At 53.5% G+C, this 27,730-nt stretch overlaps 1 protein-coding gene across 2 annotated transcripts in view; it reads left to right on the forward strand.

Annotated features, from left to right (window-relative positions):
- Nucleotides 1-1,220: 1,220 nt before the first annotated feature.
- Nucleotides 1,221-27,730, forward strand: part of ALX4 (ALX homeobox 4) — a 46,782-nt gene continuing 20,272 nt past the window's right edge. The window contains exon 1 of one of the 2 annotated variants that reach the window (XM_086677630.1): nt 1,221-1,823. In XM_086677630.1, coding sequence (XP_086533756.1) covers nt 1,367-1,823 — 457 coding nt within the window. In that variant the 5' untranslated portion in view covers nt 1,221-1,366. The remainder of the gene's footprint in view (nt 1,824-27,730) is intronic. The other variant, XM_025928975.2, reaches the window with a different exon arrangement.

The raw sequence follows: 27,730 nt of genomic DNA on the forward strand, positions 1-27,730 counted from the left end.
CACTCACAGTTGTTGTGAGATACGATCGATGACTAACCCTGGGGAAAGGGCTGGACGCACCTTAAAAGTTCTTTTCCCTTGCTGTGACTGGTCCAGTGTGCCCCGCGTCGTCGCCTAGGGAAACCACAACCCATCAAATCCAAGCCATCGGTCTCAGGTCGGAGACAGTGAGTGTAGAGAGAGAAGAAGCTGCCTCACCCTTACCCCAAGCCCCGAGCAGGTGACTGTGTGAAGACCAGGCGCAGCCAGCAGGTCTCCCAACCCCTTGCTCTCAACCCCAGACCAAGACCGGAAAATCCCCTGGGTTGGGTGCAGTGCTGGGGAGAGAAGGGCTCTGTCCCAGGAGGGGAGGGAGGGGACCGAGCTGTAAGACTTCCCCAACTTGGCCCATCGAGGGTCTCTCCGGTGCTTGAGTGAACACAGGCCCCTCTGCACCCAGACCCAGCGCCCTTCCAGGGGAGGGAAATAGTTAATAAGACGGGAAAGTGGCCCCGCAGGGGACTAGTGCTTGGTGTGCGTGTTAATTTCATGGAGGGACTGCAAATGGGGAAGAGGGGTTGTAAACAGAGGAAAGGGCACCAGTGGGAAGGCCCAGAGCCGCACCCACAAATTTGGAGGCAAGTGTCCAAAGGACTCACCCATATCAGGAGGCTAGAGACCCTTCAGACTCCACGTGAAAACCTGTTGGGTGTTTTTGTTTCATTTCTTTCTTTCTTTTAATCTGTCACTAAAGTTTTGCCTGCTCCCCTCCCCTAGGCCAAATCATGGACCCACCAATTCTCTGCCTAGCCTCAGGAGTCCTGGGGGTCCCGTCACCTCTCCGGGCCTAGAATCCCTAGAATCCGAAAGGCCCTCCGGTGCCTCCAGGTTTAATCCCTAGCGAACCAGTTAGTAGCATCTCCTTAAGAGAGAGGAAGGGAGGCGCAGGAAGTGGAAGGAGAGTAGGGTGGAGGGAGAAGGAGAGAAGGAAGGAGAGAGTCTTGGGGGGTGGAATTCACTCTCCCCCCCCCCAACACCTTAAGAGAGTTTGGGAGATCTGGTCAACTTTCCCAAACATCTGAATCTTTTTACAGCCCTCCGTTCTTTCCCTGGGCCAGCTGTGTGGAGGGAGAAGGAAGAGAGAGGAGGAGGAGGGGGGAGAGAGAGAGGGAGAGAGAGGGAGACATAGAGAGAGGAAGAGAGAGAGAGAGAAAGAAAGAGAGAGAGAGAGAGAGAGAGAGAAGCGCAGGGGAGGAGGGAGAGCGAGCAGGCCGGCGCGGAGCGCAAGGCCACCGCCTCCTCGCCTCTCCAAACTCCCGGCCAAGGCGCGCGGTGGCGTCCTCGCGCTCTCGCTCGCGCCCCCGCCCGTCGCCCGCGCAGGCCAGGCATGAATGCTGAGACTTGTGTGTCTTACTGCGAGTCGCCGGCTGCTGCCATGGACGCCTACTACAGCCCGGTGTCGCAGAGCCGGGAGGGCTCCTCGCCTTTTAGGGCATACCCGGGCGGCGAGAAGTTCGGCACAACTTTCCTATCGGCCGCCGCCAAAGGACAGGGATTCGGAGACGCCAAGAGCCGGGCCCGCTACGGCGCGGGGCAGCAGGACCTGGCGGCACCCCTGGAGAGCGGCGCCGGGGCGCGGGGCTCCTTTAACAAGTTCCAGCCCCAGCCTCAGCCGCCGGCCCCGCAGCAGCCGCAGCCGCAGCCGCAGCCGCAGCCACAGCCGCCCGCGCAGCAACCGCATCTCTACTTGCAGCGCGGCGCTTGCAAGACGCCCCCGGACGGCAGCCTCAAAATCCAGGAAGGCAGCGGCGGCCACAACGCGGCCTTGCAGGTCCCCTGCTACGGTGAGTGCACGTGCGGGGTGCTCAGGGCTGGGGACCCCGGGACCGAGGCTTCGGAGCCCTTGAAGCCCACTTGGCTTTCGCGAGGCCGGACTCGGCGGGCTGGGGAGGCGCGGGGCCGAGCAGTGGGGTGGCTCTGGGTCGGCAAATAGGAACCGACTGCTCTGAGGGGACCATGGGATCCGTCCTGCCACCTTCGTATCCTCCAGCCGAGGGCTCGGAGCGTTTGGGCTGTTAAAGACGACCTGGTGTTTGTTTCTCCCCGTCTTCGCCGAACCACTCGCTTTGCGCTGCTTTCGGGGCCCCCTCTGAAGCGGACGCTTCGCAGGGGCTCCGGGCGCGCCGAGGCCAACAGTCCCGGTGCAGCGCTCGCGCGCGGGGCTCCGGGGCTGCGGAGGCCTCGCTCCCCGCAGGCCTGGAGGGAGGCTCCTCGGGCGGCGCTGCAGGTGGGAGCGTCGCAGGTGCCGAGCCCTCTGGGAGCCCGGGGCGCAGTCGGCGAAGCCCGGGATGCCCTGGCACAGGGGGCCACACGGGTGCTGGGCTCCCGACGCCCGGAGTCATCGAAGACCCCAGTTCGCCACCCCACAAACCCACACACCCCACAAACCCACACGCCCCGCAAGCGCGGCTCGCGGCGGAGAGACAGGCCGGCTCAGGCTCCAAGCGTTTCTCCTGTGGCCAACCTGGGGGGGCGACTGGCCTGGGAACAACGGTTTAGGACCGACCCGCAAGAAGTCAGGGAACTGCAGAGCCCGAGGCGGGGCGGTGCTGGGGGAAGAGGGAAGGTTCTGGGTCCTGATTTGGGCCCCCAGGGAACCCGAGGCCTAAATGACCTCCAAGCCCCCTTGAGCTCACAGGCAGGACGTCGTAGGCCTGGGCCCCCGGAGGGTGGAAGATCGGGCTGCCTGAGACCAGAGCAGCTCAGGAGCCTATAGGCCTTCCCTCCCACTGAATCCAGATTGATGAGCCCCAAGCCAGCAGAGAAAACAACCCAGAAGGGAGGGAAAAATTTTCCCTGGGCTAGGAACCCTGGGTACACACTCTCCCTGAGACCTTGGCCTTCAGGCAGGGCCCTGGAGATCAGCTGGTCCTGACAGAGCAATGACTTTGGTTGCACGGGCCCAGGCTGGATGGAGGGACCAAGGTTGGATGGAGAGACATAGGACATGGTGGAGGCTTCGGTGACTAGAACAGCCTCAGGAAAACAGCCCGTGGCACACACTTTCCTACGTTCAAACTAGCTTTCCCAGAGGCTCTGAACCAGTTCTTTAGGTGGTTATTGACACAAACATTTTTACACAATCATACACTTGAGTCTGCGCACACACACAACCTCTTCCTCGTGAGCCAACATGGTCACACACAAATACACTCACTCGTGTGGCCTCACACATAGTCACACACTCCCAAACCCAAAGGACAGGACTGAGAGCAGATTTAGAAAGTTCCGGTGGCCTTTCCCCACTTCCTCCACCTTTCCTCTCCACCTTCCTGTTGGAATGAGATCAGGCACTCAGATCACAGACACTCACAGCTCCACACTCAGGCAGGCAGGAGCTGTCAGCCCTTGTCAGCAGGCACCCGCCTGCCAGCGCCTCGGCTCAGGCTCCCTCCTCCTGGTCCCTGTCGCAGAGGACTATTAGGCGAGAGCAAATCACGGCCTGGGAGACCCGTGGAGGTTCACTGTGCAAAGCCAGGAGCCTGATGTGTTTTCTCTCCCACTGCACTGGATTTGCATGTTTTCAAAAATTCACCAGTGGGGCTTCTGAGGAGGAAGAAGCATTACATAAGAAGAGGTCCCAAGCTGTCTCCAGCCTCTTCTTTGGAAGATGCCTTCAGGTCCAGGGTGGAGAGGGGGGGAGGGCTGGCCCCCTCTGGACACCCTCTTCGAGCCCTGCTGGGCCCCCACACACCAGCCTGGCCCTTCCTCTACTCGCCTTAGCCAGTAGAGCAAGTAATTCCTCTGAAGCCCTTTTCCTCATCTGCATCACAGGGAGAGAATGTTGATAACTTACATCACTGGGCGGTAAGTGCCCCCCAACCCCGCAAGGGAGCAAGGGAGAGAGCAAGAGTGTAGTGTACCCTCCTCCAGGTTTCCATCCTCAGCTTCTGTGCTGTTGGGAACCTGTGAACACCCAAGTCTTTGCCCCTGCTGTGGGCAAAGCCATAGGCTGCAGGTTGGGACGAAAGGCAGCCCAGCATCAGCTACAGGACCCCCATGCCCCTGCTGCCTGAGATGGAGGGCAGAGCCACAAACAACACACAGCTCTGTGTATTCTTCCCTGGCGGGGAGGTTTCTGGCCCCTATAAAAAGGAGATTAGGCACATTAAGTCCGAGATGGGAAACCTAGACACCCAGAGGTGAGGCTCTGCCCTCTACAGAGGCTGCTAGGAGGAGGGCCTCTGGAGATGGCTCTGTGGGAGACTGAGGCACACCTTGGGGACAGTTCTCTCCCATGCTTGGAGGGTGTGGACTCAAAAGGGGGTAAATGAGGTTCAAAGAAAAAAGCCTGGGGATATTCCCAGGAGCTCGGGAAAGGCGGAAGTAGTCAAGGCCTCCCGCACTAGGCTCTACCGCGGTTGCTGTCGGGCTGACCGCGGGTAGCTTGGACTTGGAAACCTCCCTCCCCGCTCTGTTGGTCCCGCGGCTGGAAGCCGGGTTCTCGATCTGCATAACTGCAACTAGCCGGAGGCGAGGCTCGGGAGGCCTCCTCCGGGACCTCAGCCCCGGGAACCACTCCTCGCGTCCGAGCGCCCCTGGGCGAGTGAGGTGCGGGCCTTGGGGGCTGCGCTGGGGCCATGCGGAGAGAGCGCGCGGCGGCGGGGAAGCCGCCTCCAGTTTCCGCCCGCCCGGTCTTCTCGGAGTTGCAGAAAGTGGAGGTGAGAATCCTCTCAAGCTGCAGGCCTGAGATGAACAAGATGACTCTGCAGTGCCTCCGGGTGCAGGGCACAATTTCGATTTTACGAACGCGCCTGCTGCAATTACGACCTCGCCGGGTGCGCACTTCGGCCTTCGAAGTCCTTGCTGGTCCCTGGCCTGTCCTTGGGCCCGTGGGCCCCAGCAGACACGCCAGGTTGGAGACCCTACGTTTCTCAGCGGCGCAAAGCACTTCCTCGTCGTGAGAGTGAGGTCCCCGGCGCCTCGCCCCCAAACCCCGGGCCGCCTCCCCGAGCCGCGAGCCGCGGCCGGCGCGCCAGGCCTCGGCCACGCGCCCCGGGACGCTTCGGGGGAGCAGCCCTGCTCCCTCCTTCTCTTTCGCTTTCGATTCGGTGCACGAAGGTTTTCGTTGCTAGCCGCTACCTTGCCATCCACTCGGCCCTGGCCCCGGCCCCCGAGAGAAGCGCACGGAGCTCAGAGGTCGGGAGACGCGGGCCAGGCCCGAGACCCCTGGGGCGCGGCCGAACCGCTGCTCCGGATTGTCGAATTAGACGCAGCGTTTGAATACTAAGGGCATTTCTTTCCCCGCGCCGACACAGTCCACACACCACCAAATGTGTAAACTCTGCCCGGATCGTATTCGAAGTTAGTCCAAGGACCGGCGTGCGGTTTTGTATAAGAGAAGCCCAAAATCAGACAGCGAGAAATGGAAGAAGCAGTTAAGAGCCCTGGGTGATTGTAGGGTGATCGAGAAAAAACAGCAACCTGGGAGCTGTGTCGTTGCCGACCCCCGCGCCCTCGTCAGTTTTGGAGGAGGAGGTTGAGAAGGAAAATGCTTTTAATGTTTTACATTGTTAATTTCTATAGCCACCAGCGTGCCTCAACAGTCGGCCTAAACACGCATGAATTTAAAGAGAAAAACAGAAGACCTAGATTAAAGGGTTAGTAGTTTAAATCAATTGATGTGCACAGTTTTCTTTGTGATAATTTATGTGCAGTGCAGAGGAAAGTTCGAAGAATTGTTCTGTCTGTCTACGCTGGTGTAACTACCATCTGAATCAAGATACAGACATGCATATGGACACGAAAATTTGGGGGGGAAACTTTTGTGTGTGAGTTGTTTTAAGAAAATTTCAGAAGAGACTTCGGAGAGCTGGGCAGCTCCCTTCCCCATCCCCCCCCGTTCACGACGGTTGTGTTTCTTGAGTAGGGTGACATTGTACACCCGGGCATTTGCACCACCCGGACTGGAAAACTTACCGGCTGCACCAGAAACCTTAATGCAGCAGCGGGGCTATCCCGGGGTCGCCTAAGCCCCGGCCCCCGGCGGGCTGCGAAACAGAGCCGAGGTAGGGAAACAAGTTAAAATACCATTGATAAAATTTCGCCCAAGTCTCTAAGGACTTTCGTTTTGGAGAGCAGCTGGGCACACTTTTCCTGGGACCTACCTTTAGCTCGGCCTCGGCCGCGTTTTTCCTGCGGCTCTGTGCGTGGCTTCGTTTTGATGGCAAATGGAAATAGGGAGACCTTTGCAGTTATGGGGGTGAGGGCGCCGCTCCTCTGGGTTCGGGCTTCTCCGCTGGCCCTTGGACCAGGGTGCCTGAAGCAGCATGCGGGAAACCTGGCCAAGCGCCGAGGGAGGGTCCGGGGGCTTGGGTGGCAGAATGGGGAAGCCGTGCTTGGTGGTGAGTGTTTTGCTGCACAGAAATGGGAGAAGGGAAGACGGGCTGTGACCGAGTGCTTGGCTAGAGAGAGCTCCCTGTACCCGAAGCCCTCTGCCACGACCCTTCCCTCCCCCACCCCCTTCTAGACCCAGGCACTGTTTTGGGTGGGGCAGTGAGAGCTCGGTTCTGCGTCTGGGACGCGCCTGCCAGGCGCCATCTGGCCACGTGCTCCTGAAGCTACGGGGTTCCCCAGGCTTCGCTAAAGTGACAAAGCGGGTCACCAGATTAGGAAGACAGCTATGTGCTTACTGCTCCGTGAATTCATAGTTTAAGTCACCGGGTTCCCCTTGCTCCGTGAATTCATAGTTTAAGTCACCGGGTTCCCCTTGCTCCGTGAATTCATAGTTTAAGTCACCGGGTTCCCCTTGCTCGGGGGCTCCGGGCACCACGCGCCTTCCGCCGGGCTGGATTAGACAGAAGGGACCCTTCTTCCAAACAGTTCCCTTTTGCGGAAGAAAGAGGCACCCCTCTCCAGCCAGCAATCCCTCCCAGACCCCGGCTGGTGCTTCTCCGGGATCAGAGCTATTTGTGGCCACCAGGCACCTCCCCTCCCGAGGTGCAGCCCCGCTCCTTCTTCTGTGGTCTACAAATGTGCAAATGGGCCACACCCCCACCTCCTTGCAAGATTCTCCTTACGGTACAGGGGGTCAAGGTAACCTGGGTCAGCAAGTCCTCGTTACCTGAGAGCCGGTTTCCCTATAAAGGCTGACTCAAGGGTTTCCTAGGAGCTTCCAGTGTGTCCAGAGAGGTGTTCCGGGGGCCCCAGACACCAGACCTGCCCACCCACTTCCCATGCCCAGCACATTATGTCACCTTAGCAGAGACTCTCTTCTCTACCCCCATCCCACCCGGAAGCCACCACCACCAAGGAGGAGAGGGAGGGGTGGAAAGGGAGTTGAGGCTTGATTGAGGGGAGGTCTGGAGGAGCAAAAGGCTGGGGATCTGGGTGGCGATTCAGGGCAGCGGATAGTTTCAGGTTTTGGCTCCAGAGGCAGATAAGAGGGTCACCGCGGAGCTCCGTTGCACCCAGAGTGCCTTTTTGGAGAGGAGGGTTTCTGGGAAATACGTGTGTGTGTGTGTGTGTGTGTGTCTGTCTGAGACAGAGACTGTGCACGAGAGAGGCACCACCACCTGCCAAGTACCTGTCTTTCCCTGCCACTGCCGGGTGCCTCTGCTTGAGAACGCAGGCTCAGCTCAAAGATGCTGGGCACGGGCGTGGCTGCATGTTCCAGAAAGAGGGAGAGCCGGTGCGCAGTTCATTGGACTCTTAAAGCAGATTGCCTTAAAGCGGATTCTCCTTCCAAACTGGGGGCTGCAGAGCATGGGCATCAGCCCCAAGGCCCTTGCAGACGGACTGCTGGCGACCGGGGTCAGGGCAAAACGGCTGGTTCTCTGCGCCCCCCAAGGGCCCCGGTGAAGATTGAGGGTTTGTGGAGGTTTGGGTGGGGACACTAAGGCCCAGAAGGGTACACATGCTGGGCAGGGTGATAGGGTATACCGGGGCGGGTCTCCACTGCTGTGTGCTCTACAACCTGCATGACTTTGGGAAAACCCTTACCCACCCCCTCCTGGGTCTGAATTTTTGAAATGCAGGAGTTTGGAAAATTTCCAAAAGCCCTCTAGAGGTTTCTGTGATGGTCCCAGTCTGGACCCGCCTTCGCCCCGTTTCCCTGCCCTCCCCTCCCTTACTTATGTTTTTGTGCAGGAGAAATTGGATACAGTGGACACAAAAGACTTCACTGGAAGCACAAACGGGTCTTGAGGTTTCCCTGAAGTGAGCTAAGAGGTAGGGGACAAAGTGAGCAGCAGTTCCCAGGATAAGTGGGCTGGTGGTCCTGAAGGGCTCGGTCAGATGCAGGTTCTAGACTCCAGGTTGTGTTTAAATACGGAGAAGAACTAACTGCAGAGGGTCTTTGTATCCACAAGTGGCCAGGCTGAAACTGAGGCTCAGGGGTTCCTAGCCCCTCCAGTCTGCTCATGTCCTCTGTCTCCACTTACCTTCCTTCTCTCCACATTTACTGAGCACCTACTAAGTGCCAGCCTTTCTCCTAGGAGAGAACAGAGCGCTTGCCTGCTGTCTTATAGCTTAGATCCTTCCAGATGTAGATCTGTGGGCATAATAAATGTTTACCGGCTGGGAGGATGAACAGAGAACTGAGGTCTCATTACGAGTGTTTCTCAAGCAAGGATAAGCCACCTGTGAGCATATCCCAGTATCTTTGCCTGTGTGAGTGGAGGCCTGGGGGGTTTATGAGCACGTGCACAGGGTGAACTCGGGCTGGCGTGTTCCCCTGTATCGACTGGGTCTGAGTCCTGCTGTCCAAATGCGTTTCAGGAAGTGGCCTTGTGGACTAATTGTGTGCACTCCTGTGTGAGGGACGTGCATATACTTCCTCCCACACTCGCACCTGTTGTACCCCGTGTAGGGGAACTGCATGCGTGGTAGGGGGAGCCCGTGTGCCAGTCAGGGACACCCCTTAGGGCCTCTTGTGTCGGGCATAGCCTCTGCCGCCAGGGTCACTTGCTGGGAGACAGTTTCTAAGCGCCTGTGCATCAGCCACTGTTCTCAGCTTCCCAGGAAGGCTGACTCACTGGGTGGCAGGAGAGTCCCCATGTGGCCAGGAGACACAGAGCCCTAGAGTCTTCCTGGGGCCCTGGCAGGGTCCACCAGGAAGAGACCTCCTCCAACCCTTGAGTATACTCTGTGTTCCGGGTGGCTCGCCGTGGAGGAGAAACCATCACGGGTGCCATTTTTATGCACGTTCCCATCCCATTTAGCAGATGAGCAGAGACCCGGGGAGAAACGAAGCCCTGTAACCAGGTTGGTGGGAAGGCAGAATACACCGCTGGGTTTTCTCCCTTCCCCTGAGGCTGTGCTACTAGGGGCCGGGGAGGCAGGGGCTGTGCTGCTAGGGGCCGGGGAGGCAGGGGTTGAGGGAATGCCTGCTGGGCTCACCCACTCTCTTCCTCTGCTGTGACTCCTCCAGAAGTCACACACGCTCTCTGTGTGCAGCAAATAGGGCAGATGCTACAGCCCCACTCTCCTGAGAAATGAGGTGGCCTCCACCCTGAGAGCCTGGGGAGTCAAGGCAACAGGAGAGCACTGGTGGAGGTCCCTTTGGGACTGCAGGGACTCATCTCATACCACCTGTGTCCTGGCTGAAACTCCTGATCTCTGCAAGTTTCGCAAAGCCAAGCTTTCTTCCCTAAGCGGGGGAAACCGTGTGGATTAGAGGGTTAGCTGAGGCCACATGGCCAACTTCCTCCTCTCTCGGATAGTCACCTGCCTGGCCCGGGGCATTGGTCATGTCCAGGAGCTTTGGTACTCCCCTGCCGGGCACAGTGGGTCGTGGTGCTGGGGTGGGTATCCCACTCGGTGTTGGAAGAGACACCCAATGTCTGCTGGCCCAAATGTCCTCTTTCACAGACAAGGGGACGGAGATGCTGATTCCAGTTACTGGTTGCTCACCAAACTTTGCCTGTCACTGTGCCGGGCCTTGGCGGGATTCTGAGAAGTGCTGGACACAGCCCCACCTTCAGGTCTGGGGTGGGAGAAAGATCTATAACTTGGCAATTCTCATTCACTGGGGCTGGGGCTGGGGTGGGGGTGCCCCGACTCAGGCTATGGTGTGTGCATGGCAGGAAGGGCTGTCCACGGGGTTTGCAGCTCATTAGAAGTCCCCAACCCCACTCCCAGGTGGGCCTAACCTCGCCTGGTAAGGGGAGGGCTCAGAGAAGCATGGCGAAGTCGGAAGTTGCCACAGACTCCCTGGATCTTCTCTGGAAGCTGAAAAGCCCGAGGCTCCTTCTTCCCCACTTCTTCTCTCCCTCCGGCTCTTCTCCAGAGAACCTGGGTTCTAGTCTTGGCTTTGCCATGGAAATGTGCCTTTGGAACAGTACCCTTATCTCCAGGGTGCTACTCAACCTTCTCACTTGTAAATTGGGGCTCTTCGGGCCTATTCTGCCTGTGAGGGAGGAGAGTGTGGGGGCTGTGAGGGTGCAGAGCGATAGAGTGGCTGCAGGTACATCCCGTATGGCCAAGTTCTCTGCCTAGGATGAAGAGCCCCGCCCCCTCATGTTACCCAAGAGCCCCACCCCCTCATGTTATCCACCCTTGAGGGCACTAGGGTGATGCCGATGGTGGTGGGGAGGTGGGGGGGGGGGTGGGCTCTGATCAGGTTTCAAAGCGGGGATGGAGACTTTGGGGTTCCTCCAGATGTACAACCCCCCCCCACCCCAGTATCCAGGGATCTCCCTGGCCAGGTCTGTAGCCCAACCATCCGTCTGCATGGCTTTGCATCTGCCCCAGCTCAGTGCTGGGACAACTCCACGCCCCCACTGCCAAGAAGGAGCAGAGAAGACAAGCATGCACACAGGTCCCCTGCACAGGTCCCCCATTCTGGGCCTTGGTCTCCTGTCTGTAACCCCCCTGCATGGCACCAGGTGATTTCTGCAGCCCTGGGGTTCTGTGCTATTCCAGACCCGGGATCGAGGTGCTGGGAGAGAGGCGGATGGCTCCTCCGGGATCCTCAGGAGGCCTCCGGGCCCCGCCATGCCGCCAGATCCATTGTACTGAGAGAGGCCCCTCTGGGAGCAGAAAGCTAGTCCAACCCACCGAAGGGGAAGGTCCGGCATGCCTGGCCTCGCTCTCTGCCTTAGTTTTCCCATCTGCAGGACAGGGACAGTAATGAGGTGAGTCTGATGGAGGGTGAGGCAACAGGGGGTTTGAGTTGGCAGGGCAGGGCCTCTGTGCTGCTGATACCAGGGGACAGCCCGCTTTTCCTGAGCACTCCTGCCCATGCAGCGGGCAATGTGCCAAATCTTGTGTGCGAGTTCATTGAATCCCGGTTGCAGCCCTATGAGCCAGATTCTACTGCCGTCCCTACTTCACCGATGAAGACAGACTCACAGAGGTTGACTAGCTGGCCAAAGGTGGGATTGCTAGGAAGACAGAGGGTAAGTTCTTGATGAGCAAAGGCCCTGAGAACCTGAAAGGTGTTCTTTTGTAGGATGATCCTAATTAGACTTGAGGCCACACTAATGCTGTGAGATTGGAAGACTGGGCTTTGCAAACATGGCTTCCACAGAGCTCTTCCCTTCTCCACATCTGGGGATCCAGTGGGTGGGGGGGTCCAGGGTGGCCTTGGTGTCTGGCAGGTCAGAGTTCTAGACCTGACTCTGTGACCTTGGGCATGGCTCCTTCACCTATTCAAGCATCCTGCTGAGCTGCGGGGAGAAGGGGGGCGCGGCGTGCATGACACAGGTGCCTCAAAATGGTGTGCGGGATTTCTCCTTGAGTTTCCAGAGGCCCGGGGAACATGCCCCAGAACATCTGGTCAGGACAGGGTGGAGCTGAGGACCATGTGTGGGACCAGCGATGGGGAAATACTTTCGTCGTTTGTCCACATTGTTGCACGCTGTTTTCCCGAGAGCCTGAATCAGGGCTTGGTGTATGGCGTAGGTGCTCCATAAATGTTGACAGACAAGTGAGTGAATGAATGAGTGAATGAATGAACGAATGAATGAATCATTGAATGAAACAGGATGTGAACATGCTAGGATCTCTAAAAGTCTTTCTATTCTCTTTTCTTTCCTCCTTCCTTTGAATCCAGGCCTGGGATGAGAACCCCACGTCTAGTTCTCTTGCACCCTGGTGGAAAATAGTTTATTCCCCACAGAGATCCCTGTGGAGTATGGGGTGTGGGAGCAGAGAGGTCTTGGGTAGCCCTATTTTGTAGGAGCCTCGTGCCCTCTCGGACTCCATAGTTGGAAGAACACCCTTTTGCCCCCACTGTTCCCCCCCCCCCACCCCCCCGGCTCTCATCTCAGGGCCACAAGCCGGGGTCCAGCTGCTACATCCGGGCTGGCTCTATCAAAATGGGTAACCTCCCTCCCTACCCTGCTCTTCTCCCCAGGTCTCCCCATTTCCTGCAGTGAGTGCTAGGTCCTTCCTGTCTGCAGCCCCACCCCTGCCCGCTCCACTCTGGACCCCTTGTTCCTTCCTGCTGCCTGCCTGGCAGGGCCACCTGAGAGCTGCTAATGTTCCTGCCTGGGTACCGCATCTACTCTGCCTTAGCCTCTTGGGGTTCTGACACCACACACACACACACACACACACACACACACACACACACACACACGGGATGCAGCCCTCTGTTCTGGCAAGGACGCCATCCTGAGATCACAGCCCAGACAGGATGAAGCATTTAGACCTGAGCCTGGGATGTAGTTAGCACTGGGGCAGCAGCATGTGCCGGGCCCTGTGGGGGACGATGTGGACAGAGAGGCAGAGGGGACTCTGACGGAAAGGCTCCCTCCTCCCTCTGGAGAGAGGGAATACTGCGTAACCACCGCTGTGAGGAGTGCCCTGCCAGAGGCTTCTGGGCCCCACAAATCCTGCAGGTTTGTGCCCTGTGGCAGGGAGGTGTAGGGCATTTGGCAGTGAGCGAGTTGATCCGCAACCTCAGGGAGCTGGATGTGCAGAAGTGAGAGTCCCCAGGGAAAGTGCAAATGGACTGGGGCTTTGTGGGTATGGACTTTCGAGGTTGGACTTTGGAGGCGGAAGAGGAGCCCACGCGGAAGGAGCCAGAAAAGGCCCCCTTGACTCAGGAAACAGCGTTGCACAAGGGTTTGGGTCAGGAAGATACCGGCAGCGTTCGGAAAAGAGCAAGCATGCAGCGTGCAGGGGCACACTGGATACAGGCGAGATGGGGCCTGAGGAAGGGCAGAGGCAAAGCCAAAAACGATGTCCAAGCTCCGCTGAAGGGTCTGGACCCTGAGCAACGCAGTGAGAGGCCATGATCCCAAGCTGAGTGTTCTTTGTGCCTAATCAGGTGGCCCTTTTAAAAATTCAAACTCTCTGGGGCGCCTGGGTGGCTCAGTCGGTCAAGCGTCCGACTTCGGCTCAGGTCACGATCTCATGGTCCGTGAGTTCGAGCCCCGCGTCGGGCTCTGTGCTGACAGCTCAGAGCCTGGAGCCTGATTCAGATTCTGTGTCTCCCTCTCTCTCTGACCCTCCCCCATTCATGCTCTCTCTCTGTGTCTCAAAAATCAATAAAGGTTAAAAAAAATTTTTTTAAATAAAAATTCAAACTCTCTTTTTTAAATAGGGGTGATTTTTTATTGTGGTAAAATAGAACATAAAATTTGCCATTTTAACTAAGTGAACCATTCAGTGACAATTAGTACCTTCTTCATGGCGTGTCACCATCACCACCGTTTATTTCCAGAACTCTTCATCCCAAACAGCTCCATTAAACACTAAATGGCTCCCCTTCTCCCTCTCCACCGCATTGCTGGAAACCTCCGTTTTAGTTTCTGTCTCTGTGCATTTTCTTACTCTGGGTACCTCGTGGAAGTGATGTCATACAGTATCTGTGCTTCTGTGTCTGGCCAGTTGAACACCTTCTTTGGAGAATCGTGTATTCACGTCTGTTGCCCATCTTTTGGATTGGGTTGCTTGTTTATATGTTGTTGATTTGCAGGAGCTCTTTATATATTCTGGCTAATAATCCCTCATCCGATATATGATTTGTAGATATTTTTTCTCATTCTGTGGGTTGTCTCTCACTCTCTGGATAGTGTCCTTTTGACGCACAGAAGATGTTAATTTGGATGAAATCCAATTTATCCATTTTTTTTCTTTTGTTGCCTGTGCTTCCGATGTCACATCCAAAGAAGTCATCGCTAACTCACGTGTCATGAAGAATTTCCCCCTGTGTTTTCTTTTAAGAGCTTTATCGCTTTTGGTCTTAAGTTGAGGTGCATTTGGAGGAAGGATCCAGCTCTATTCTCTCGCACTTAGATATCCAGTTTTCCCAGCGCCATTTGTTGAAAAGACCGCCCTTTCTCTGCTGAATGGTCTTGTCGCCTTTGTTGAAAATCAATTGGCCGTATATTTAAGAGTTAATTTCTTGATTCTCTATTCTGTCCTATTGGTTTGTCTATCTGTCCCCGGCGTAGCTTTCTGAGGTGAAGTTCAGAATCCCAGAATACAGGGAACTTCAAAAGTCATCCTTCCATCCCTTTTCCTCCAAGCTGATGACTAACCAGCCAAAGAGATCCAGCTCAGGGACACGTTTGTTTTCCAGGAACCAGAGCTGGTAAGAAGGGACGGGGGCAGAGCCGTTGGCAAGGGTACCAGAACTGTGCCCTTGGTCTCTGGCTAGGCCCCTGGCTATTTAGGAGCTCCAAGTATGTGATCTGACCCTCCTGTGGGGACACGGCCTTTGAGAAAATTCCCATGTGTGCTTAGGGTCCACACACCATTGGGGCCACTCCTGAGAGGCCCAAATCTGGGACCTCTTCATTCAGGAAGATGATCCCAGAGCCCCCTCCCTGTGGACCAGGTGGAAGCTCCAGGGGGGAAGCCCCCATCCACCCTAAACCAGCTTCACGCTGTTGGCCCTGTGTCTTGAATATTTTCTGCTTGATTCCCATGAGAGGGACTTGCCGCCCCCTGTCTTCCTACCCCAGCCATCCTAAGTACTGTCTGGTGAACACCATAGCCCGGGGTTGAGGCTCCAGGGCTAGAAGCGATTCTGCGCCCCCTACAGGTGACCAGAGAGGAGGGAGATGCAAAGCAATGGCGGTCACTGTTGGTGGAGGGGCTCCCTGGTGAGCCCAGTGCCTCTTACCTTAAAGTCCCCCAGCCCCAGTGATTAAACAGAGACCTGCTTGAGCCTGGTCTCCTCACCGGGTGCCTGAAGACGAGGGACAGGCACACTGTCTAGTATTCTGGGATCTTGTGCAAACTGTGTTCAGCCCACAACTGGGTTCACAGGCAGCCTGAAGCTTAAATGCCTTTGGTTTGGGGAGGCTGGTATATCAAGACCTGGAAACAGATGTCACCCTGTACAGCTGAGGGACCTGGGACAAATTGATCGGCCTCTTTGCCCCAACGTTCCTTCTCTGTAAAGTGAGGATAAGAATACTATCAACCTTTTGAGAATTCTGTGAGAATTAAATAAGATAATATGGGTAAAGAACAAGTTCTTAAAGCAGAACAAGTACTCAATCAATATTAGCTGTTATTACTGGGAGGATTTTTCTGGAACCCTGACTGTGTCAGGCTGGTCAGAAGCTTTGATGGGCAATTGTAGTTGACTTGGATACATCAAATTGGAAAGTGAATAAATTCCTACTGAATCTACACTGGGTGGTTGACACAGTCTTTTACAATATGGATGAGTGATAAAGGGGTGGAGGCTGCCCATCTGCCTTAGCAGTGGGACAGGGAGGGTCAAGGAGGGACAAGGAGGGCACCCCCAGGTCGCTCAGAACCTCCAGCCCGTGTCTCCCCAGGCTGCTGCATCGTGTACCCAGGCGTCATGAACTGGGACATAACTTTCTCTTTTCCCCTTCCAAAAGTCTGTTCTCTGAGTTCATGGGTCCTGAGGTCCCCAAGGGCGTTGTGCTCACTTCCGCATGAGCACAGGGCTGGGCGCGGAGAGTGTCGGGCTCGGGGCATGTCAGCGAGGCTCTGCACCCACTCTGGGCCCCAGCACACTTGTCTGCGATCAAGGGAGTAATTAACGGTGGGTGTCACTCACAGGCCAGACCCACGCTGGGATCTTTCACTGAAGCCTCTCAGGAAGTATTAATCCTCCTAATTTACAGATGAAGCAGGTGAGACCCAGACAGGGCAGGTGCCTAAGCGGCCCCGCTTGAATGAAGACAAAGGGCCTTGTTCTTCTCCATTCCTCTGCCCTTAAAGCTAATATTTGTCGCTTGGTGACCTCATGCCTGTGTATCTGTGAGACACCATCAAGCATGTGGGAGAGCTCAGTACATTGTGGAGTGGGGTGCACCTGGGGGGTTCAGGATATAGCACACCGTCTTCCCCTCACCCCTGCGATGATGACCACACTCCCTGACTCCCCGGGCCTCATTTCCCTCCTCACAACCAGGCCAGCCCAGCCCGGGGTCCCCCGTGTGTTGGGTGCAGCTCCATGGGTGAGGAGGGAGGAGCCAACCAACCCCGCCCCCCTGCAAACTCATGATAACTGACCACACGTGGACCGGCCTCCTCATTTGCTTAGCATCAGCATCTGGACCAGGGTTGAGGAGAAAAGTTTCCTGGGGCGCCTGGGTGGTTTAGTCGGTTAAGCATCTGACTCTTGGTTTTGGCTCAGGTCATGATCTCAGGGTTCGTGGGTTCAAGCCCCGCATCGGGCTCCACACCGATAGCACAGAGATTCTCCGCTTGGGATTCTCTCTCTCTCTCCTCCTCCCCTCTGCTCCCTCCCCGCCATCCCTGCTTGCACTCGTGCATGTTGCCTCTCTCTCTCTGTCTCAAAAATAAATAAGTAAACTTTAGGGGGGAAAGTCTCCTGAGCCAAGGCAGGTGAATGGTCAGTGAGGGCCGGGCTTCCTTCCCGAAGGCGTTTTCCTGACCCTTGCTTTACCTAATGAGCCTTACAGGACTCAGCCTCTTGGAGAAGATCCGCAGAAGTCAGCTTTCTGCTACACAAAGTACATTCTCACTGTTTTATGGGATGCCTCCTCCTGCGAAGTAGTAGCAGGTGGAAAAGAGATGAGCTTCTCACACATCCTCTGCAGATGAAGGTTTTCTAGGTAGAAGGCACACACTATACATTTTAAAGCAGAGACTGATTTGAATTTTTTTTTTTTTTTTTTTACTCCAGATGAGCAAACATCAACAAAAGCACCATTTTCCCCCAACACGTAAATACTGGAATGTTGAGGATTATTTATACTTACATACCCATGGGGTGGGCAAAACACTTGGAACCCATCTGCTCTAAATCTCAGCCATTTAGATGGAAACTCTAACGAAGAGCTTAGATACAAGTATGGTCTAGAAATTTTGGAAATTTAGCCATTTGATAGTTACAAAGGTGGAATTTTTTTAAGGCTAAAATTGAATAGTCTTCTTCATCTTTATCAATCTGGAAAAATTGTAACTGGTAGCCTTCCAATTAACCCAGCCATTAGGGGAGCCTGGGTGGCTCAGTCGGTTAAGCGTCTGACTTTGGCTCTGGTCATGATCTTGCTGTGAGTTCGAGCCCTGCGTCAGGCTCTGTGCTGACAGCCTGGAGCCTGCTTCAGATTCTGTGTTTCTCTCTCTCTCTCTTTTTAATACTGATGCCTGTGTCCCACCGGGTCACAGTGGGTTGGGTCAGAGGGCAGCCTGGACGATGGAATTAAAAAGCCAGGTTGATTGCAATGTGGGGCCACACTTGAGGCTTGCTCCCACAGCCTCTTGTTGAACAACTGGAGAATGATCGGTACTAACAGAACTCCTCTCTCTCTCTCTCTCTCTCTCTCTTAAAAATAAATAAACCTTAAACAATTTTTTTTTAAAAAAATTCAGCTACTAGTTTTCTCTTCTCATCCCAGGGGAGAAAAATCTTGCTTTTTCAGCTTAGAAAAGATTCATTAGGTTTGAATAAACACATTTGGAGAAAGAAAACGCTTGATTTGGGTGAAAGAAAGCAAATTTTCTCCAGGCCCACGTGGTCCTTCTGCAGGCTCAGACATTCAGTTATTTAACAAGATTAATTCAGTGCATCAGGTACTCAGTTGGGCTGCAGCTTGGTAACGGGGCTCGGAGCTCGGCAGGACACCCCCCCTGCCTGTGGTAAGGGGATAGTCCAATGGCCCAGGGCTACTGATCTACTCTCGCAAGGCTTTGTGATGAGCGATTTAATCACTAGGGGCCCTTAAGGGAGCTCTGAGGAGGGTGTGGCAGGGAATCCACAGGCAGGAGCTGAGTGAGACCAGCCTGGGAAGGTGACCTGGGGTTCACGAGGCGGAAAGGGCCCCACCTGGCCCTGAATCAGCGGGGTTAGTTTCTCTATGACAGCAGCAGCGGCGCATTTCTGGAATGGCCTCTCTCGCCACTGCCCACCCCAGATGCCTTTCAGATGGTATGATGGGTGGAAGGCACTGGATGTTCCCACTGCGAAATTCTTGAGCAGTTAAACTATTTAATGGAAGGGTCTTTTCTTTAAAACACACTAAAGTTTTAAGCAAGAATATATCAAAATAAGTGTAACGTCTCATTCTTACAGTGGTTTCAAGTGTTACGTATGTGGGAAACGGGGGACTGGATTGGAAGGGGGCGTTTGCAGGTTGAGTGACTTTGCTTTGCTCTTGCAGCTGCCTTGGCCTAGCTTGACCCCAAATAATAACCATATAAGTTTATCCAGGGGGACTCCCACTGACGGAGGCACAAAGAACACTCAGCTTGGGATCGTGGGATATATGCATCCTTGCACGCTGCGTCCTTCAAAACTCACAGACGTTCTGGGATGTGCATGTTCTCAGCCCCACTTTACAGATGAGGAAACCACAGCACATAGAAGCTAAGTCATACCCTTCAGTGACAGAGCCACTGGTGGCTTGGGAACCTCCTCAGTAACCTTCCTTAGACTCTCCATTTCTTTGATAGGGAAAACTGACATTTCCTCATCTTAGGTAAAGTGCTAGCTAAGCACAGCTTCAACACACCCCGCCAATCAGACTGTTGCCTCAGAGCCCCTCCTACAGAGAGATCTGGATTTGCTCCCTAAAAATACCACCCTCCACTTCGCCTGGCCTAGATGGCCCTGCTCTGTCCAGCAATCTGCACCACAACCACTGCCTCCCTCATGAAGGTGGGCCTTTTGAAGAAAGGGGCCTTTGTTGGGCTTTGTATTTCCACCACCTGAAACTTTGCCTGCACATAGCTGGTGCTCCAGAAATTTTGCTGAATGAATGAATGAATGAATGAACGAATCAAATAAGTGGTGGAATTGGAAATCAAGTCTGTCCCACTCCAACGATTTCTCATTCATTTCATTTCACCTAGTGCAGGATTTAAGCTTCTCTGTCTTGTCTGCCTTGGGTCTGAAAGTGCTATTATAGTGCCTCCTTGGGGGAGACTGCGGATTCGGGCTTTCTCCCTATTACAGAGGAGGAGTAGAGGCTCAGAGGACTCTGTGGGAGGTGTTTAGGGACAAGCCCAAGGCCGCATGCTTTGGTGGAGGCAGAATGGGGCGATGGGCAGAAAAAGCACTTGAAATCAGGAGACAGATGTCTCCCACTGACAGGCTGTGTGATCGCTCGGGACCTCCGTATCCTTCCCGTAGGGGAGAGGGTGGCCTAGTGTGGTCTCTGAGTTCTGAGGCTTCTTGCCAGGGTGAGGGGTGGGTTTGGGAGGCTCCTTCTGCTTCTCCGGCAGCAGACCCGGCCCCGGCCGGCACCCCTTCCCCTGTAAGGTGTCAGAATCTCCTCCAGCCATGGGAGGCAGAGCTTGGAGATGAGACCTGGGCTGGGCCTGGAAGGTAGGAGCTGGGGAGCTTCCAGTCTCCTTGAGGAGCAGCTAACAGGGGGGTGTGAGTTCTGATAGAAGTCAAGACCCCCGCCCACCCTAGTAAATATCAGGAGGTGATGTCCAAGTGTTCCATCATAAGTGGGGCTTTTTAGGGTGATCCTAAAACTCGGTTTAGATTAGTCCTCTGAGGTGGGAATTACTCCTGTGGCTCAGTCGTGTCTTTTGGTGACAAGGTGAAGCCTGCCTTCACTCCCTCCAAAAGCCTGTGTGTGTAAGAAAGACGACCCCTCACTGCCTCTGCCTTCAGAGGCACCAGGCAGGACACTGGGCTTGGAGCTGGGCCATCTGGGTTCCAATCCCAGCTCTACCCGCCACCCCCCTCCCCGCCCCCAGCTGTGTGATCTTGAGCAAGTTGTTAAACATCTCAAGACCTCAGTTTCTTTATCTGTAAAATGGGAGTGACAACACCAAGCTCCTGGGAATTGGGAGAATCAAATGAGATCGTGGATGGGTCAGCACTGCTCAAAGGGATTCTGTGCCTGTTTTCCCTACGGTCACCAGCCCTGGTGGGAGGCCGCTGTCTAAGACTCCTCCTTGGTAACTAGGACCTGCATAGTTGGGAGAGTTGGAGGCATCCTGTTTTACCATACAGTCTTGCCAAGACTTCTTTGGTTTTCAGTAACTCTGTTCAAGCCCATGCCATCACTGAAGACTCCCCTGACTTTTTCAAGCAAAACTGACCACTCCTCATTGTGGACCCCGCTGTGCCCGGGACCCAGTGCTCTTGCCCTTCAGGCCCTGGGACAGTTGACCGCTATTACTTGCCTGTCCCCTCCATGAGGCTGTGACCAAAGGGAAGTGCTTGATGAACGGACACCCGAGTGAACCAAGGAGCGAGGGTGTGAGCGGATGCAAACCCAGACACAGCATCAGGAGAGGACACGGAAAAGAATTTGGGGGTGTAGGCTGGGAGGTGGAAGGGACCTAGCCCTGGAGAGAGCGGGCTGAAGCCAGGACAAGGGCCCCAAGGGACACTGGCTTGTGCACTTTCTTTCCTTTTTCCAATTCGTTTCATTGCGATAAAGCACACATCGCATGACATTTACCATCTTCACTTTTTTTAATTGAAGTACAGTGAACATCTGTTTTTCAGTGCATAGTCCAGTGGTATTAAATACAGTAAAAGGTTGTACAACCATCACCACATCCATCTCTAGAGTTCTTCTCATCTTGGAAAACCGAAATTCTATACCCGTTAACCGCTAACTTCCCATCCCCCTGCCAGCCCCCGGCGACCACCAACGACTTTCTGTCTCTGTGAACTTGACCGCTCTAGGTACCTCATCTGAGTGGGGCCTTTTTGTGACTGGCTTTGTCAGCATGTCCTCAAGCCGTGCCCATATTGTAGCATAGGTCAGAATTTCCTTCCTTTTTAAGGCTGAGTAATACTCCGTTGTACGGATAGATCACGGTTTGCTCATCCATTCATCTGCCGTGGACAATGACTTGCTCCCATGTCTGGGCTATTGTCAGTGGCTTTCTTATAATTCCTTTTTTTTTTTTTTTTTGATATAGGAAACTTCACTCACTCAAACTAATTGTAAGAAAGCTGACATTATAATGGCCTCAAAAAATAAAGTACCTCTTAGAAATGCTGCTGGAAGCATCATGTGCTCCGATTGGGTCATCAGTCACTTCTGATGAGGGTTTTCAAAAGGCTGGGAAAGCAAGGTTCGTTCCCAGAGCTGGCATCCGCCTTGTGATTTTTTAAATTATTATGAGAGAGAGAGAGAGCACACACAAGCAGAAGAGAGAGAGAGAATCTTTTTTTTTTTTTAATTTTTTTTTAATGTTTATTTATTTTTGGGACAGAGAGAGACAGAGCATGAACAGGGGAGGGGCAGAGAGAGAGAGGGAGACACAGAATCGGAAGCAGGCTCCAGGCTCTGAGCCATCAGCCCAGAGCCCGACGCGGGGCTCGAACTCACGAACCGTGAGATCGTGACCTGAGCCGAAGTCAGACGCTCAACTGACTGAGCCACCCAGGCGCCCCAAGAGAGAGAGAATCTTAAGCAGGAGCCACCCTCAGCCCGGAGCCCCATGCAGGGCTAGATCCCCTGACCCTGGGGAACTAGGCTCGAACTCACGAGCTACGGGATCACGACCTGAGCCAAAATCAAGAGTTGGAGACTCAACCGACTGAGCCACCCAGGCGCCCCCACCTTGTGATTTTGATATCGGCACGCAGGTGCATTTGTGAAGGCTGTGGATGGCAGTGGCTGTTAACTACACTCCAGTACAGGCCCCTGTTCGAATTACTACTAACACCGGCTTCAGAGCAGGGATTCCTGCATAAAGCGGCTTCTTCCCATTCACACCCACATGCTTCTTTTTTTGAAACCCTAATCTTTTTTTTTTATTTATTTAAAAAAATTTTAATTTAGGGGTGCCTGGGTGGCTCAGCCGGTTAAATCCCTGACTTCAGCTCAGGTCATGATCTCACAGTTCGTGAGTTCGAGCCCCACGTCGGGCCCCATGCTGACAGCTCGGAGCCTGGAGCCTGCTTCGGATCCTGTGTCTCCCTCTCTCTCTGCCCCTCCCCCGCTTGCACTCTGTCTCTGTCTCTCTCAAAAATAAATAAACATTACAAAAATTAAAAAGATTTTTTTAGTTGAGGTCTAATTAACATATAACATATTAGTTTCAGGCGTACGATGTAATGATTTGATGTTTGGATATGTTGCAAAATGACCACTGCAATAAATCTAGTTAACATCCGTCACCTTCCATAGTTACAAAAAGTCTTTTTCTTGGGGTGAGAACTTTTTTTAAATTTTTTTTTTTCAACGTTTATTTATTTTTGGGACAGAGAGAGACAGAGCATGAACGGGGGAGGGGCAGAGAGAGAGGGAGACACAGAATCGGAAACAGGCTCCAGGCTCTGAGCCATCAGCCCAGAGCCTGATGCGGTGGGGTGAGAACTTTTGAGGTCTACTCTCGGGTGACTTGCAAATATACAGTACAGCACTATTCACATACTTCTTTTTAAAACCTTTTTATTTGGACACAGTTTCAGACTTAGAGGCAAGTTACGAGTGGAGTACGAAGAATGCCCAGATTCCATTACCCGAGTCCCCGGTTCACCTTTTGCCGTATTTGTGCTCTTCTCAAGGTCTCTTGCAGGCTCTCGTGTGTACATGCACGTACTGGTTTATATGCAGGTGCACATGTACGTGTTGTTTCCTTCTGCGCTGTGGATGTTCGATGGAGTTCTGTCAGGGCCGGCACCGAAGGCAGGACACCCAGGGGCCCGCTGCAGAGGCGTCTGAGAGGGGCCACTTCCTGAGACTCCCAGCCTTGTTCCTTGCTCTTGACCCTGTCTCCCGGCTGCCCCATCCCAGCCCCTCACGGGACCTCTGCCTTAGGATGGTGCACGGAAAATGCCCTAGGCTGGGGTTCGAACCTTAGGCCTCCCACCTCTTGTATGTTCTCAGACAAGTCATTGGCTCCCGCCGCCTCGCTTTCTGGGGGTATTTCACACAGTTATTGCACAGCCGTGGAGGCGTGACGGACGTCCTGGTCCTGAGCAAAGCACAAAGCCCACAGTTGCTGGATTTCAGTGAGCGTGCTGCTAGTTTCTTTTCCTTCCTTGGCTCTGGGAAACGCCCTCCGTCCTCTGGCCCCGAAAAGGACCACCCCCACCCCATGTGGGAAGGACAGAGAGAGCTTCTGTCTAAGGGGGGGGGGCGATAGTGGAGGGGCCGCAGCCCCTGCCTCTGCTGATGCCCCCTCCCCCCACGAAGAACCCACAGAGGGGTTGGCAACATAGCCAACTGGGAGAAAATACCGGAGGTCGTGGGGGGCGTTGGTCCGGCTCATTTGCAAGCAGCTGGAGGACCAGGGATTCCCCAGGGACTCCCCACAACTTTGGGGAATAAAAATATCTCAGGTCGGGCCTGCCACTCAGTTGCTGGTGACATTCAGTGCGTTCTTTCTCTCTGAGCCTCAGTTTGCCCATCTGTAGAGTGAGGATGTTCAGGAGAGCCACCCTGTGGGAGTTTTGAGGGGGTTGAAATCAATCAAGAATGTGGAAACCCCTAGAACTGGGGGAGGAATGAGCTCTGTGGGGAAGGGCAGAGACCCACCTCCCTCATCTCGGTGTCCCTTGCAGTTCTAGGACAGTGGCAGACACATAGTAGGACTGAATAACTGCTTGTTTGCAAACCCTCCCAGGTTGGACCTCGGCCTTCAAACAAACCTCTAGAAACCTCGTCAGGGCCTGGGGCCCTGGGGACCACCATCCGCCCTGAGGAACTTAATTGTGACTGCAGTGCCTCCTGGTGGCAAGATGGGCAACTGCAGCCTTGATCCTGGTCCGCTGGGAGTGGGGCTCTAGAACCTTTGGGCAGGCAGGGGCCAGGGAACCCGCCCTGGGGTTGAGCATCGTGTCCGGGGCTCTGTTGAGTCTTCAGTTGTGGTTTCCCATGGTAACCCCTTCCCCAGTCCCTGGCAGGGATCCGGGCTGTACTTGTTTAACCGAGGAAACAGAAGCCAGAAGGTTTGTGCAGGGTCATAGCAGCAACAGGGCCACCTTTGGTCCTTCACGCCCTGCCCTGCGGCTAGGTGGGCTTTTGGGCCCCCTCTCCCACTCCCATGCCACAGCCACCCCATCCATACAGCGGTGTTTGCTGCTGGTGCCCTTGGCCACCCTCAGGAGGACAGACAGAGCCACCCAAGGCAGAAGGAGCCCATGCCCGGCTCAGACCCCAGCAGGGCATCAGGGAGGCCCCGCTCTGAACTACTCACACTCAACTGGGGGGGACACTCCCACACACAAGCACGTGAAAGCAGAGAATTCAGTGTTCAAGGGGTAAGACCAGCCCGGGGTTGCGGGGTAAGAAGGGGTCCCCCTTGCACCGAACCTTGGAAGTCCAATAGACGCAATTCACAAAAGAAGGGATCTAACTAATACAAGATTTAACTTCACTAGTAATAGAAAATGTCAGTTCAAAACAGATCTCACTTTCATTTATCACACTGGCAAAGATTTTTTTTTTTTGAGTTTATTTTTTTTGAGAGAGAGAGAGAGAGAGTGCATGCCCGCACAAGCAGGGGAGGGGCAGAGAGAAGGAGAGACAGAATCCCAAGCAGGCTCCGTGCTCAGAGACTGATGCCAGACTCGAACTCACTGAGCTACCCAGGCGCCCCCAAAGCTGGCAAAGATTTTTAGAACACTATGACTGGCACTGGCCCTGAAGCAAGAGGCATTCTAGCTGCTGAGGAACCTGGCGTGTCTTTGGAAAGATGTTTGGCCATGTTTATCAGAGACCTTCAAATGTGAATGTGATCTAATTCAGTTTTTCTAGTTCTTAGAGCTTCTAACATAATCACCATAATGTAGGGAGGATTGAACAGCAAGGATGTTCATCACAGGCCTGTTGTAGTTTCAAACCATCAGAAGCCCGGGTGCCCAGCAATAGGAGATTGACTAAATAGAATTTGTCCCTGTGATGGGATAATATGTAGTCATTAAAAATGATGGTAGGGCGCCTGAGTGGCTCAGTTAACCATCCGGCTTCAGCTCAGATCATGATCCCACAGTTTGTGAGTTCAAGCCCCACATCAGGCTCTGTGCTGACAGCTTAGAACTTGGAGCCTGCTTTGGATTCTGTGTCTCCCTCTCTCTCTGCCCCTCTCCCACTCGCACTCTGTCTCTCTCAAAAAAAAAATTGTTTTTTTAAATTTTTTAAAATGATGCGGTAGGCGGGGCCTGGGTGGCTCAGTCAGTTAAGCATCTGACTCTTGATCTTGGCTCAGTTCATGATCTCACAGTTTCATGAGTTTGAGCCCCACATCGGGCTCTGTGCTGAGCGCGCAGAGCCTGCTTGGGATTCTCCCTCTCTCTCTCTCTGCCCCTCCCCTGCTCGTGCTCCCTCTGTCTCTCTCAAAATAAATAAATAAACTTCAAAAAAATTATGTGGTAAAAGAATATGGCATAGCATGGAAAGATGTACAGAATATGGTGTTAGGTTAAAAAAAGTTTATGAAAAATTGTGTCCGTGTGTGTGTGTGTGTGTGTGTGTGTGTGTGTGGTTTTCTTCTCTTGGCTTATCTTCACTTAGCTTATTGATTCTTAACATTTTTCCATCTGGGACACAGATTATTCTGTGTGATGAGAAAAAAGGCCACAGAAGTTATGGAGAAAGATATGCAGGTGCTAGCATGAGGGCTGATGTAGGGGGGGCAGGACGTACCAGGGAGCAGGAAGGGAGCAGACAGAAATGCGGAGACCCGAAGCCGCTCTCGTGTGTGTGTGTGTGTGTGTGTGTGTGTGTGTGTGTGCGCCCTGCGGGGGTGAAAGCGGGTCTGTGGGGCTGGAGGTGAGGTGGAGGGGGCGGGTGGGAAGATGTAAGTTTGTGAAGCAGGCAGGGGTCAGTTCCGCCTGGGAATCCTGAAGGCCACGGTAAGCCTGATTTGTAGGGCTGGCAGATTTAGCAAAAAAAGAAGAAGAAAAAAAAAAGCTAACCATAAAACCAGGACGCTCAGTTAAATTTGAATTTCGAATAAACAATGAATCAATTTTACTACAAGTATTTCCCATGCAATATTTCGGACATACTTATACTAAAAATTGTTTGTTGTTTCTGTGAAATTCAATTTAACTGAGCACCCTGTATTATTTTCCTTGGCGGTCCCAGCGTGAGCTCTGGGGACCGGTGAAAGCCTTTCGAGAGGGTCAACGTACAATCAGACGTGTGTGTGTTTTACACAGCCTGTCTGGTTGTATTTGAGGGTTGTGGGCCTGAAGGCAGAGAAAGCCATTAAGAGGTGAACTTAAGCCTGTGGCCTGAAAGCTTCCAGTATGTCAGAGTCATAGGGGCCCCCGTTTGTGAGGACAGGAGCCAATCCCCACCACAAAGGGGGCTGTTCTCTGAAGCATCCCTACCCTTCCTCCACCCCGCCCCACCCCTACACCCAATGCTCTTATCTCCCCAAATCTCACTGTAGAATCCTGCACCCTAGCAAAGCAGGCATCATTCGAGATCTAATCGCCGCTTTCAAATAACATTTTAAAATGATAAGAGCAATTCTTGTCTATGGTAGAACAAACAGAAAATCAATTCAGGGGCACCTGGGTGGCTCAGTCGGTTAAGCCTCCAACTCTTGATTTCGGCTCAGGTCATGTCCTCAGTTGGTGGGACTGAGCCCCGAGTTGGGCTCTGCGCTGACAGCGTGGAGACAGAGGGACTCTGTCTCTCTCTGCCCCTCCCCCGCTCTCACGCACGTGCTTGCACACGTGCTCTCTCAAAATAAATAAACAAGCTTAAAAAATTTTATTCAAACCAAAAATAAATAAATAAATAAGTGATGAACAAAATCAACCCATATACCTGCATTCCCAGCTCTGGAAACTTCCAGAATTTTCTAAAGACAGGTACTCCCCCCCCTCCTCCACTTTTTTTAAAGATGAGATTTACTTACCACAACTCAAACATCTTTCTGGATACTAAAATGCTATTCTTTTATAATATCTGTTTCATTCATTTGCTCATCAAATGTTTATTGAATACCTACTATATTCAGGCCACAGTAGTAGGCATTAGACAAGGGTAAACAAAGGAAACCTATTCAGATATACTCCCTGGTTTTACCGGAAGGCAGAGAGAGACAATAAACAAAGAGAAAAATCCCAAATAGAGACATAACAATGTGTGCTAAATGCCAAAAAAGAAACCGTTTGCCGAATAAAGACTATCAGGGAGGATCTTCTATTTATGGAAATATCATCCTTTATTTAACCAATCTCCTATTACTGTCCAGTAATTGGTCATTTTGGTTTTTCTGTGTAATGATGCCATGATGAACTTTCTCCCTAGCTAATTCTTTGTGCCCATCCACAATCGTTTCTTTAGGATAAATTCCTGGGGAGTGAGATTTCTGGGGAAAGACATACAGACTTTTTATTAGTTTTTCTTTAGTATATGTAAATACAGTTTTGTATTTTCCCTATAGTTTACATATCTTTCAT

The sequence above is a fragment of the Puma concolor genome, chromosome D1, assembly GCF_028749965.1.
Source record: "Puma concolor isolate L17-30 chromosome D1, mPumCon1.1.hap2, whole genome shotgun sequence".
Classification (NCBI taxonomy): domain Eukaryota; kingdom Metazoa; phylum Chordata; class Mammalia; order Carnivora; family Felidae; genus Puma; species Puma concolor.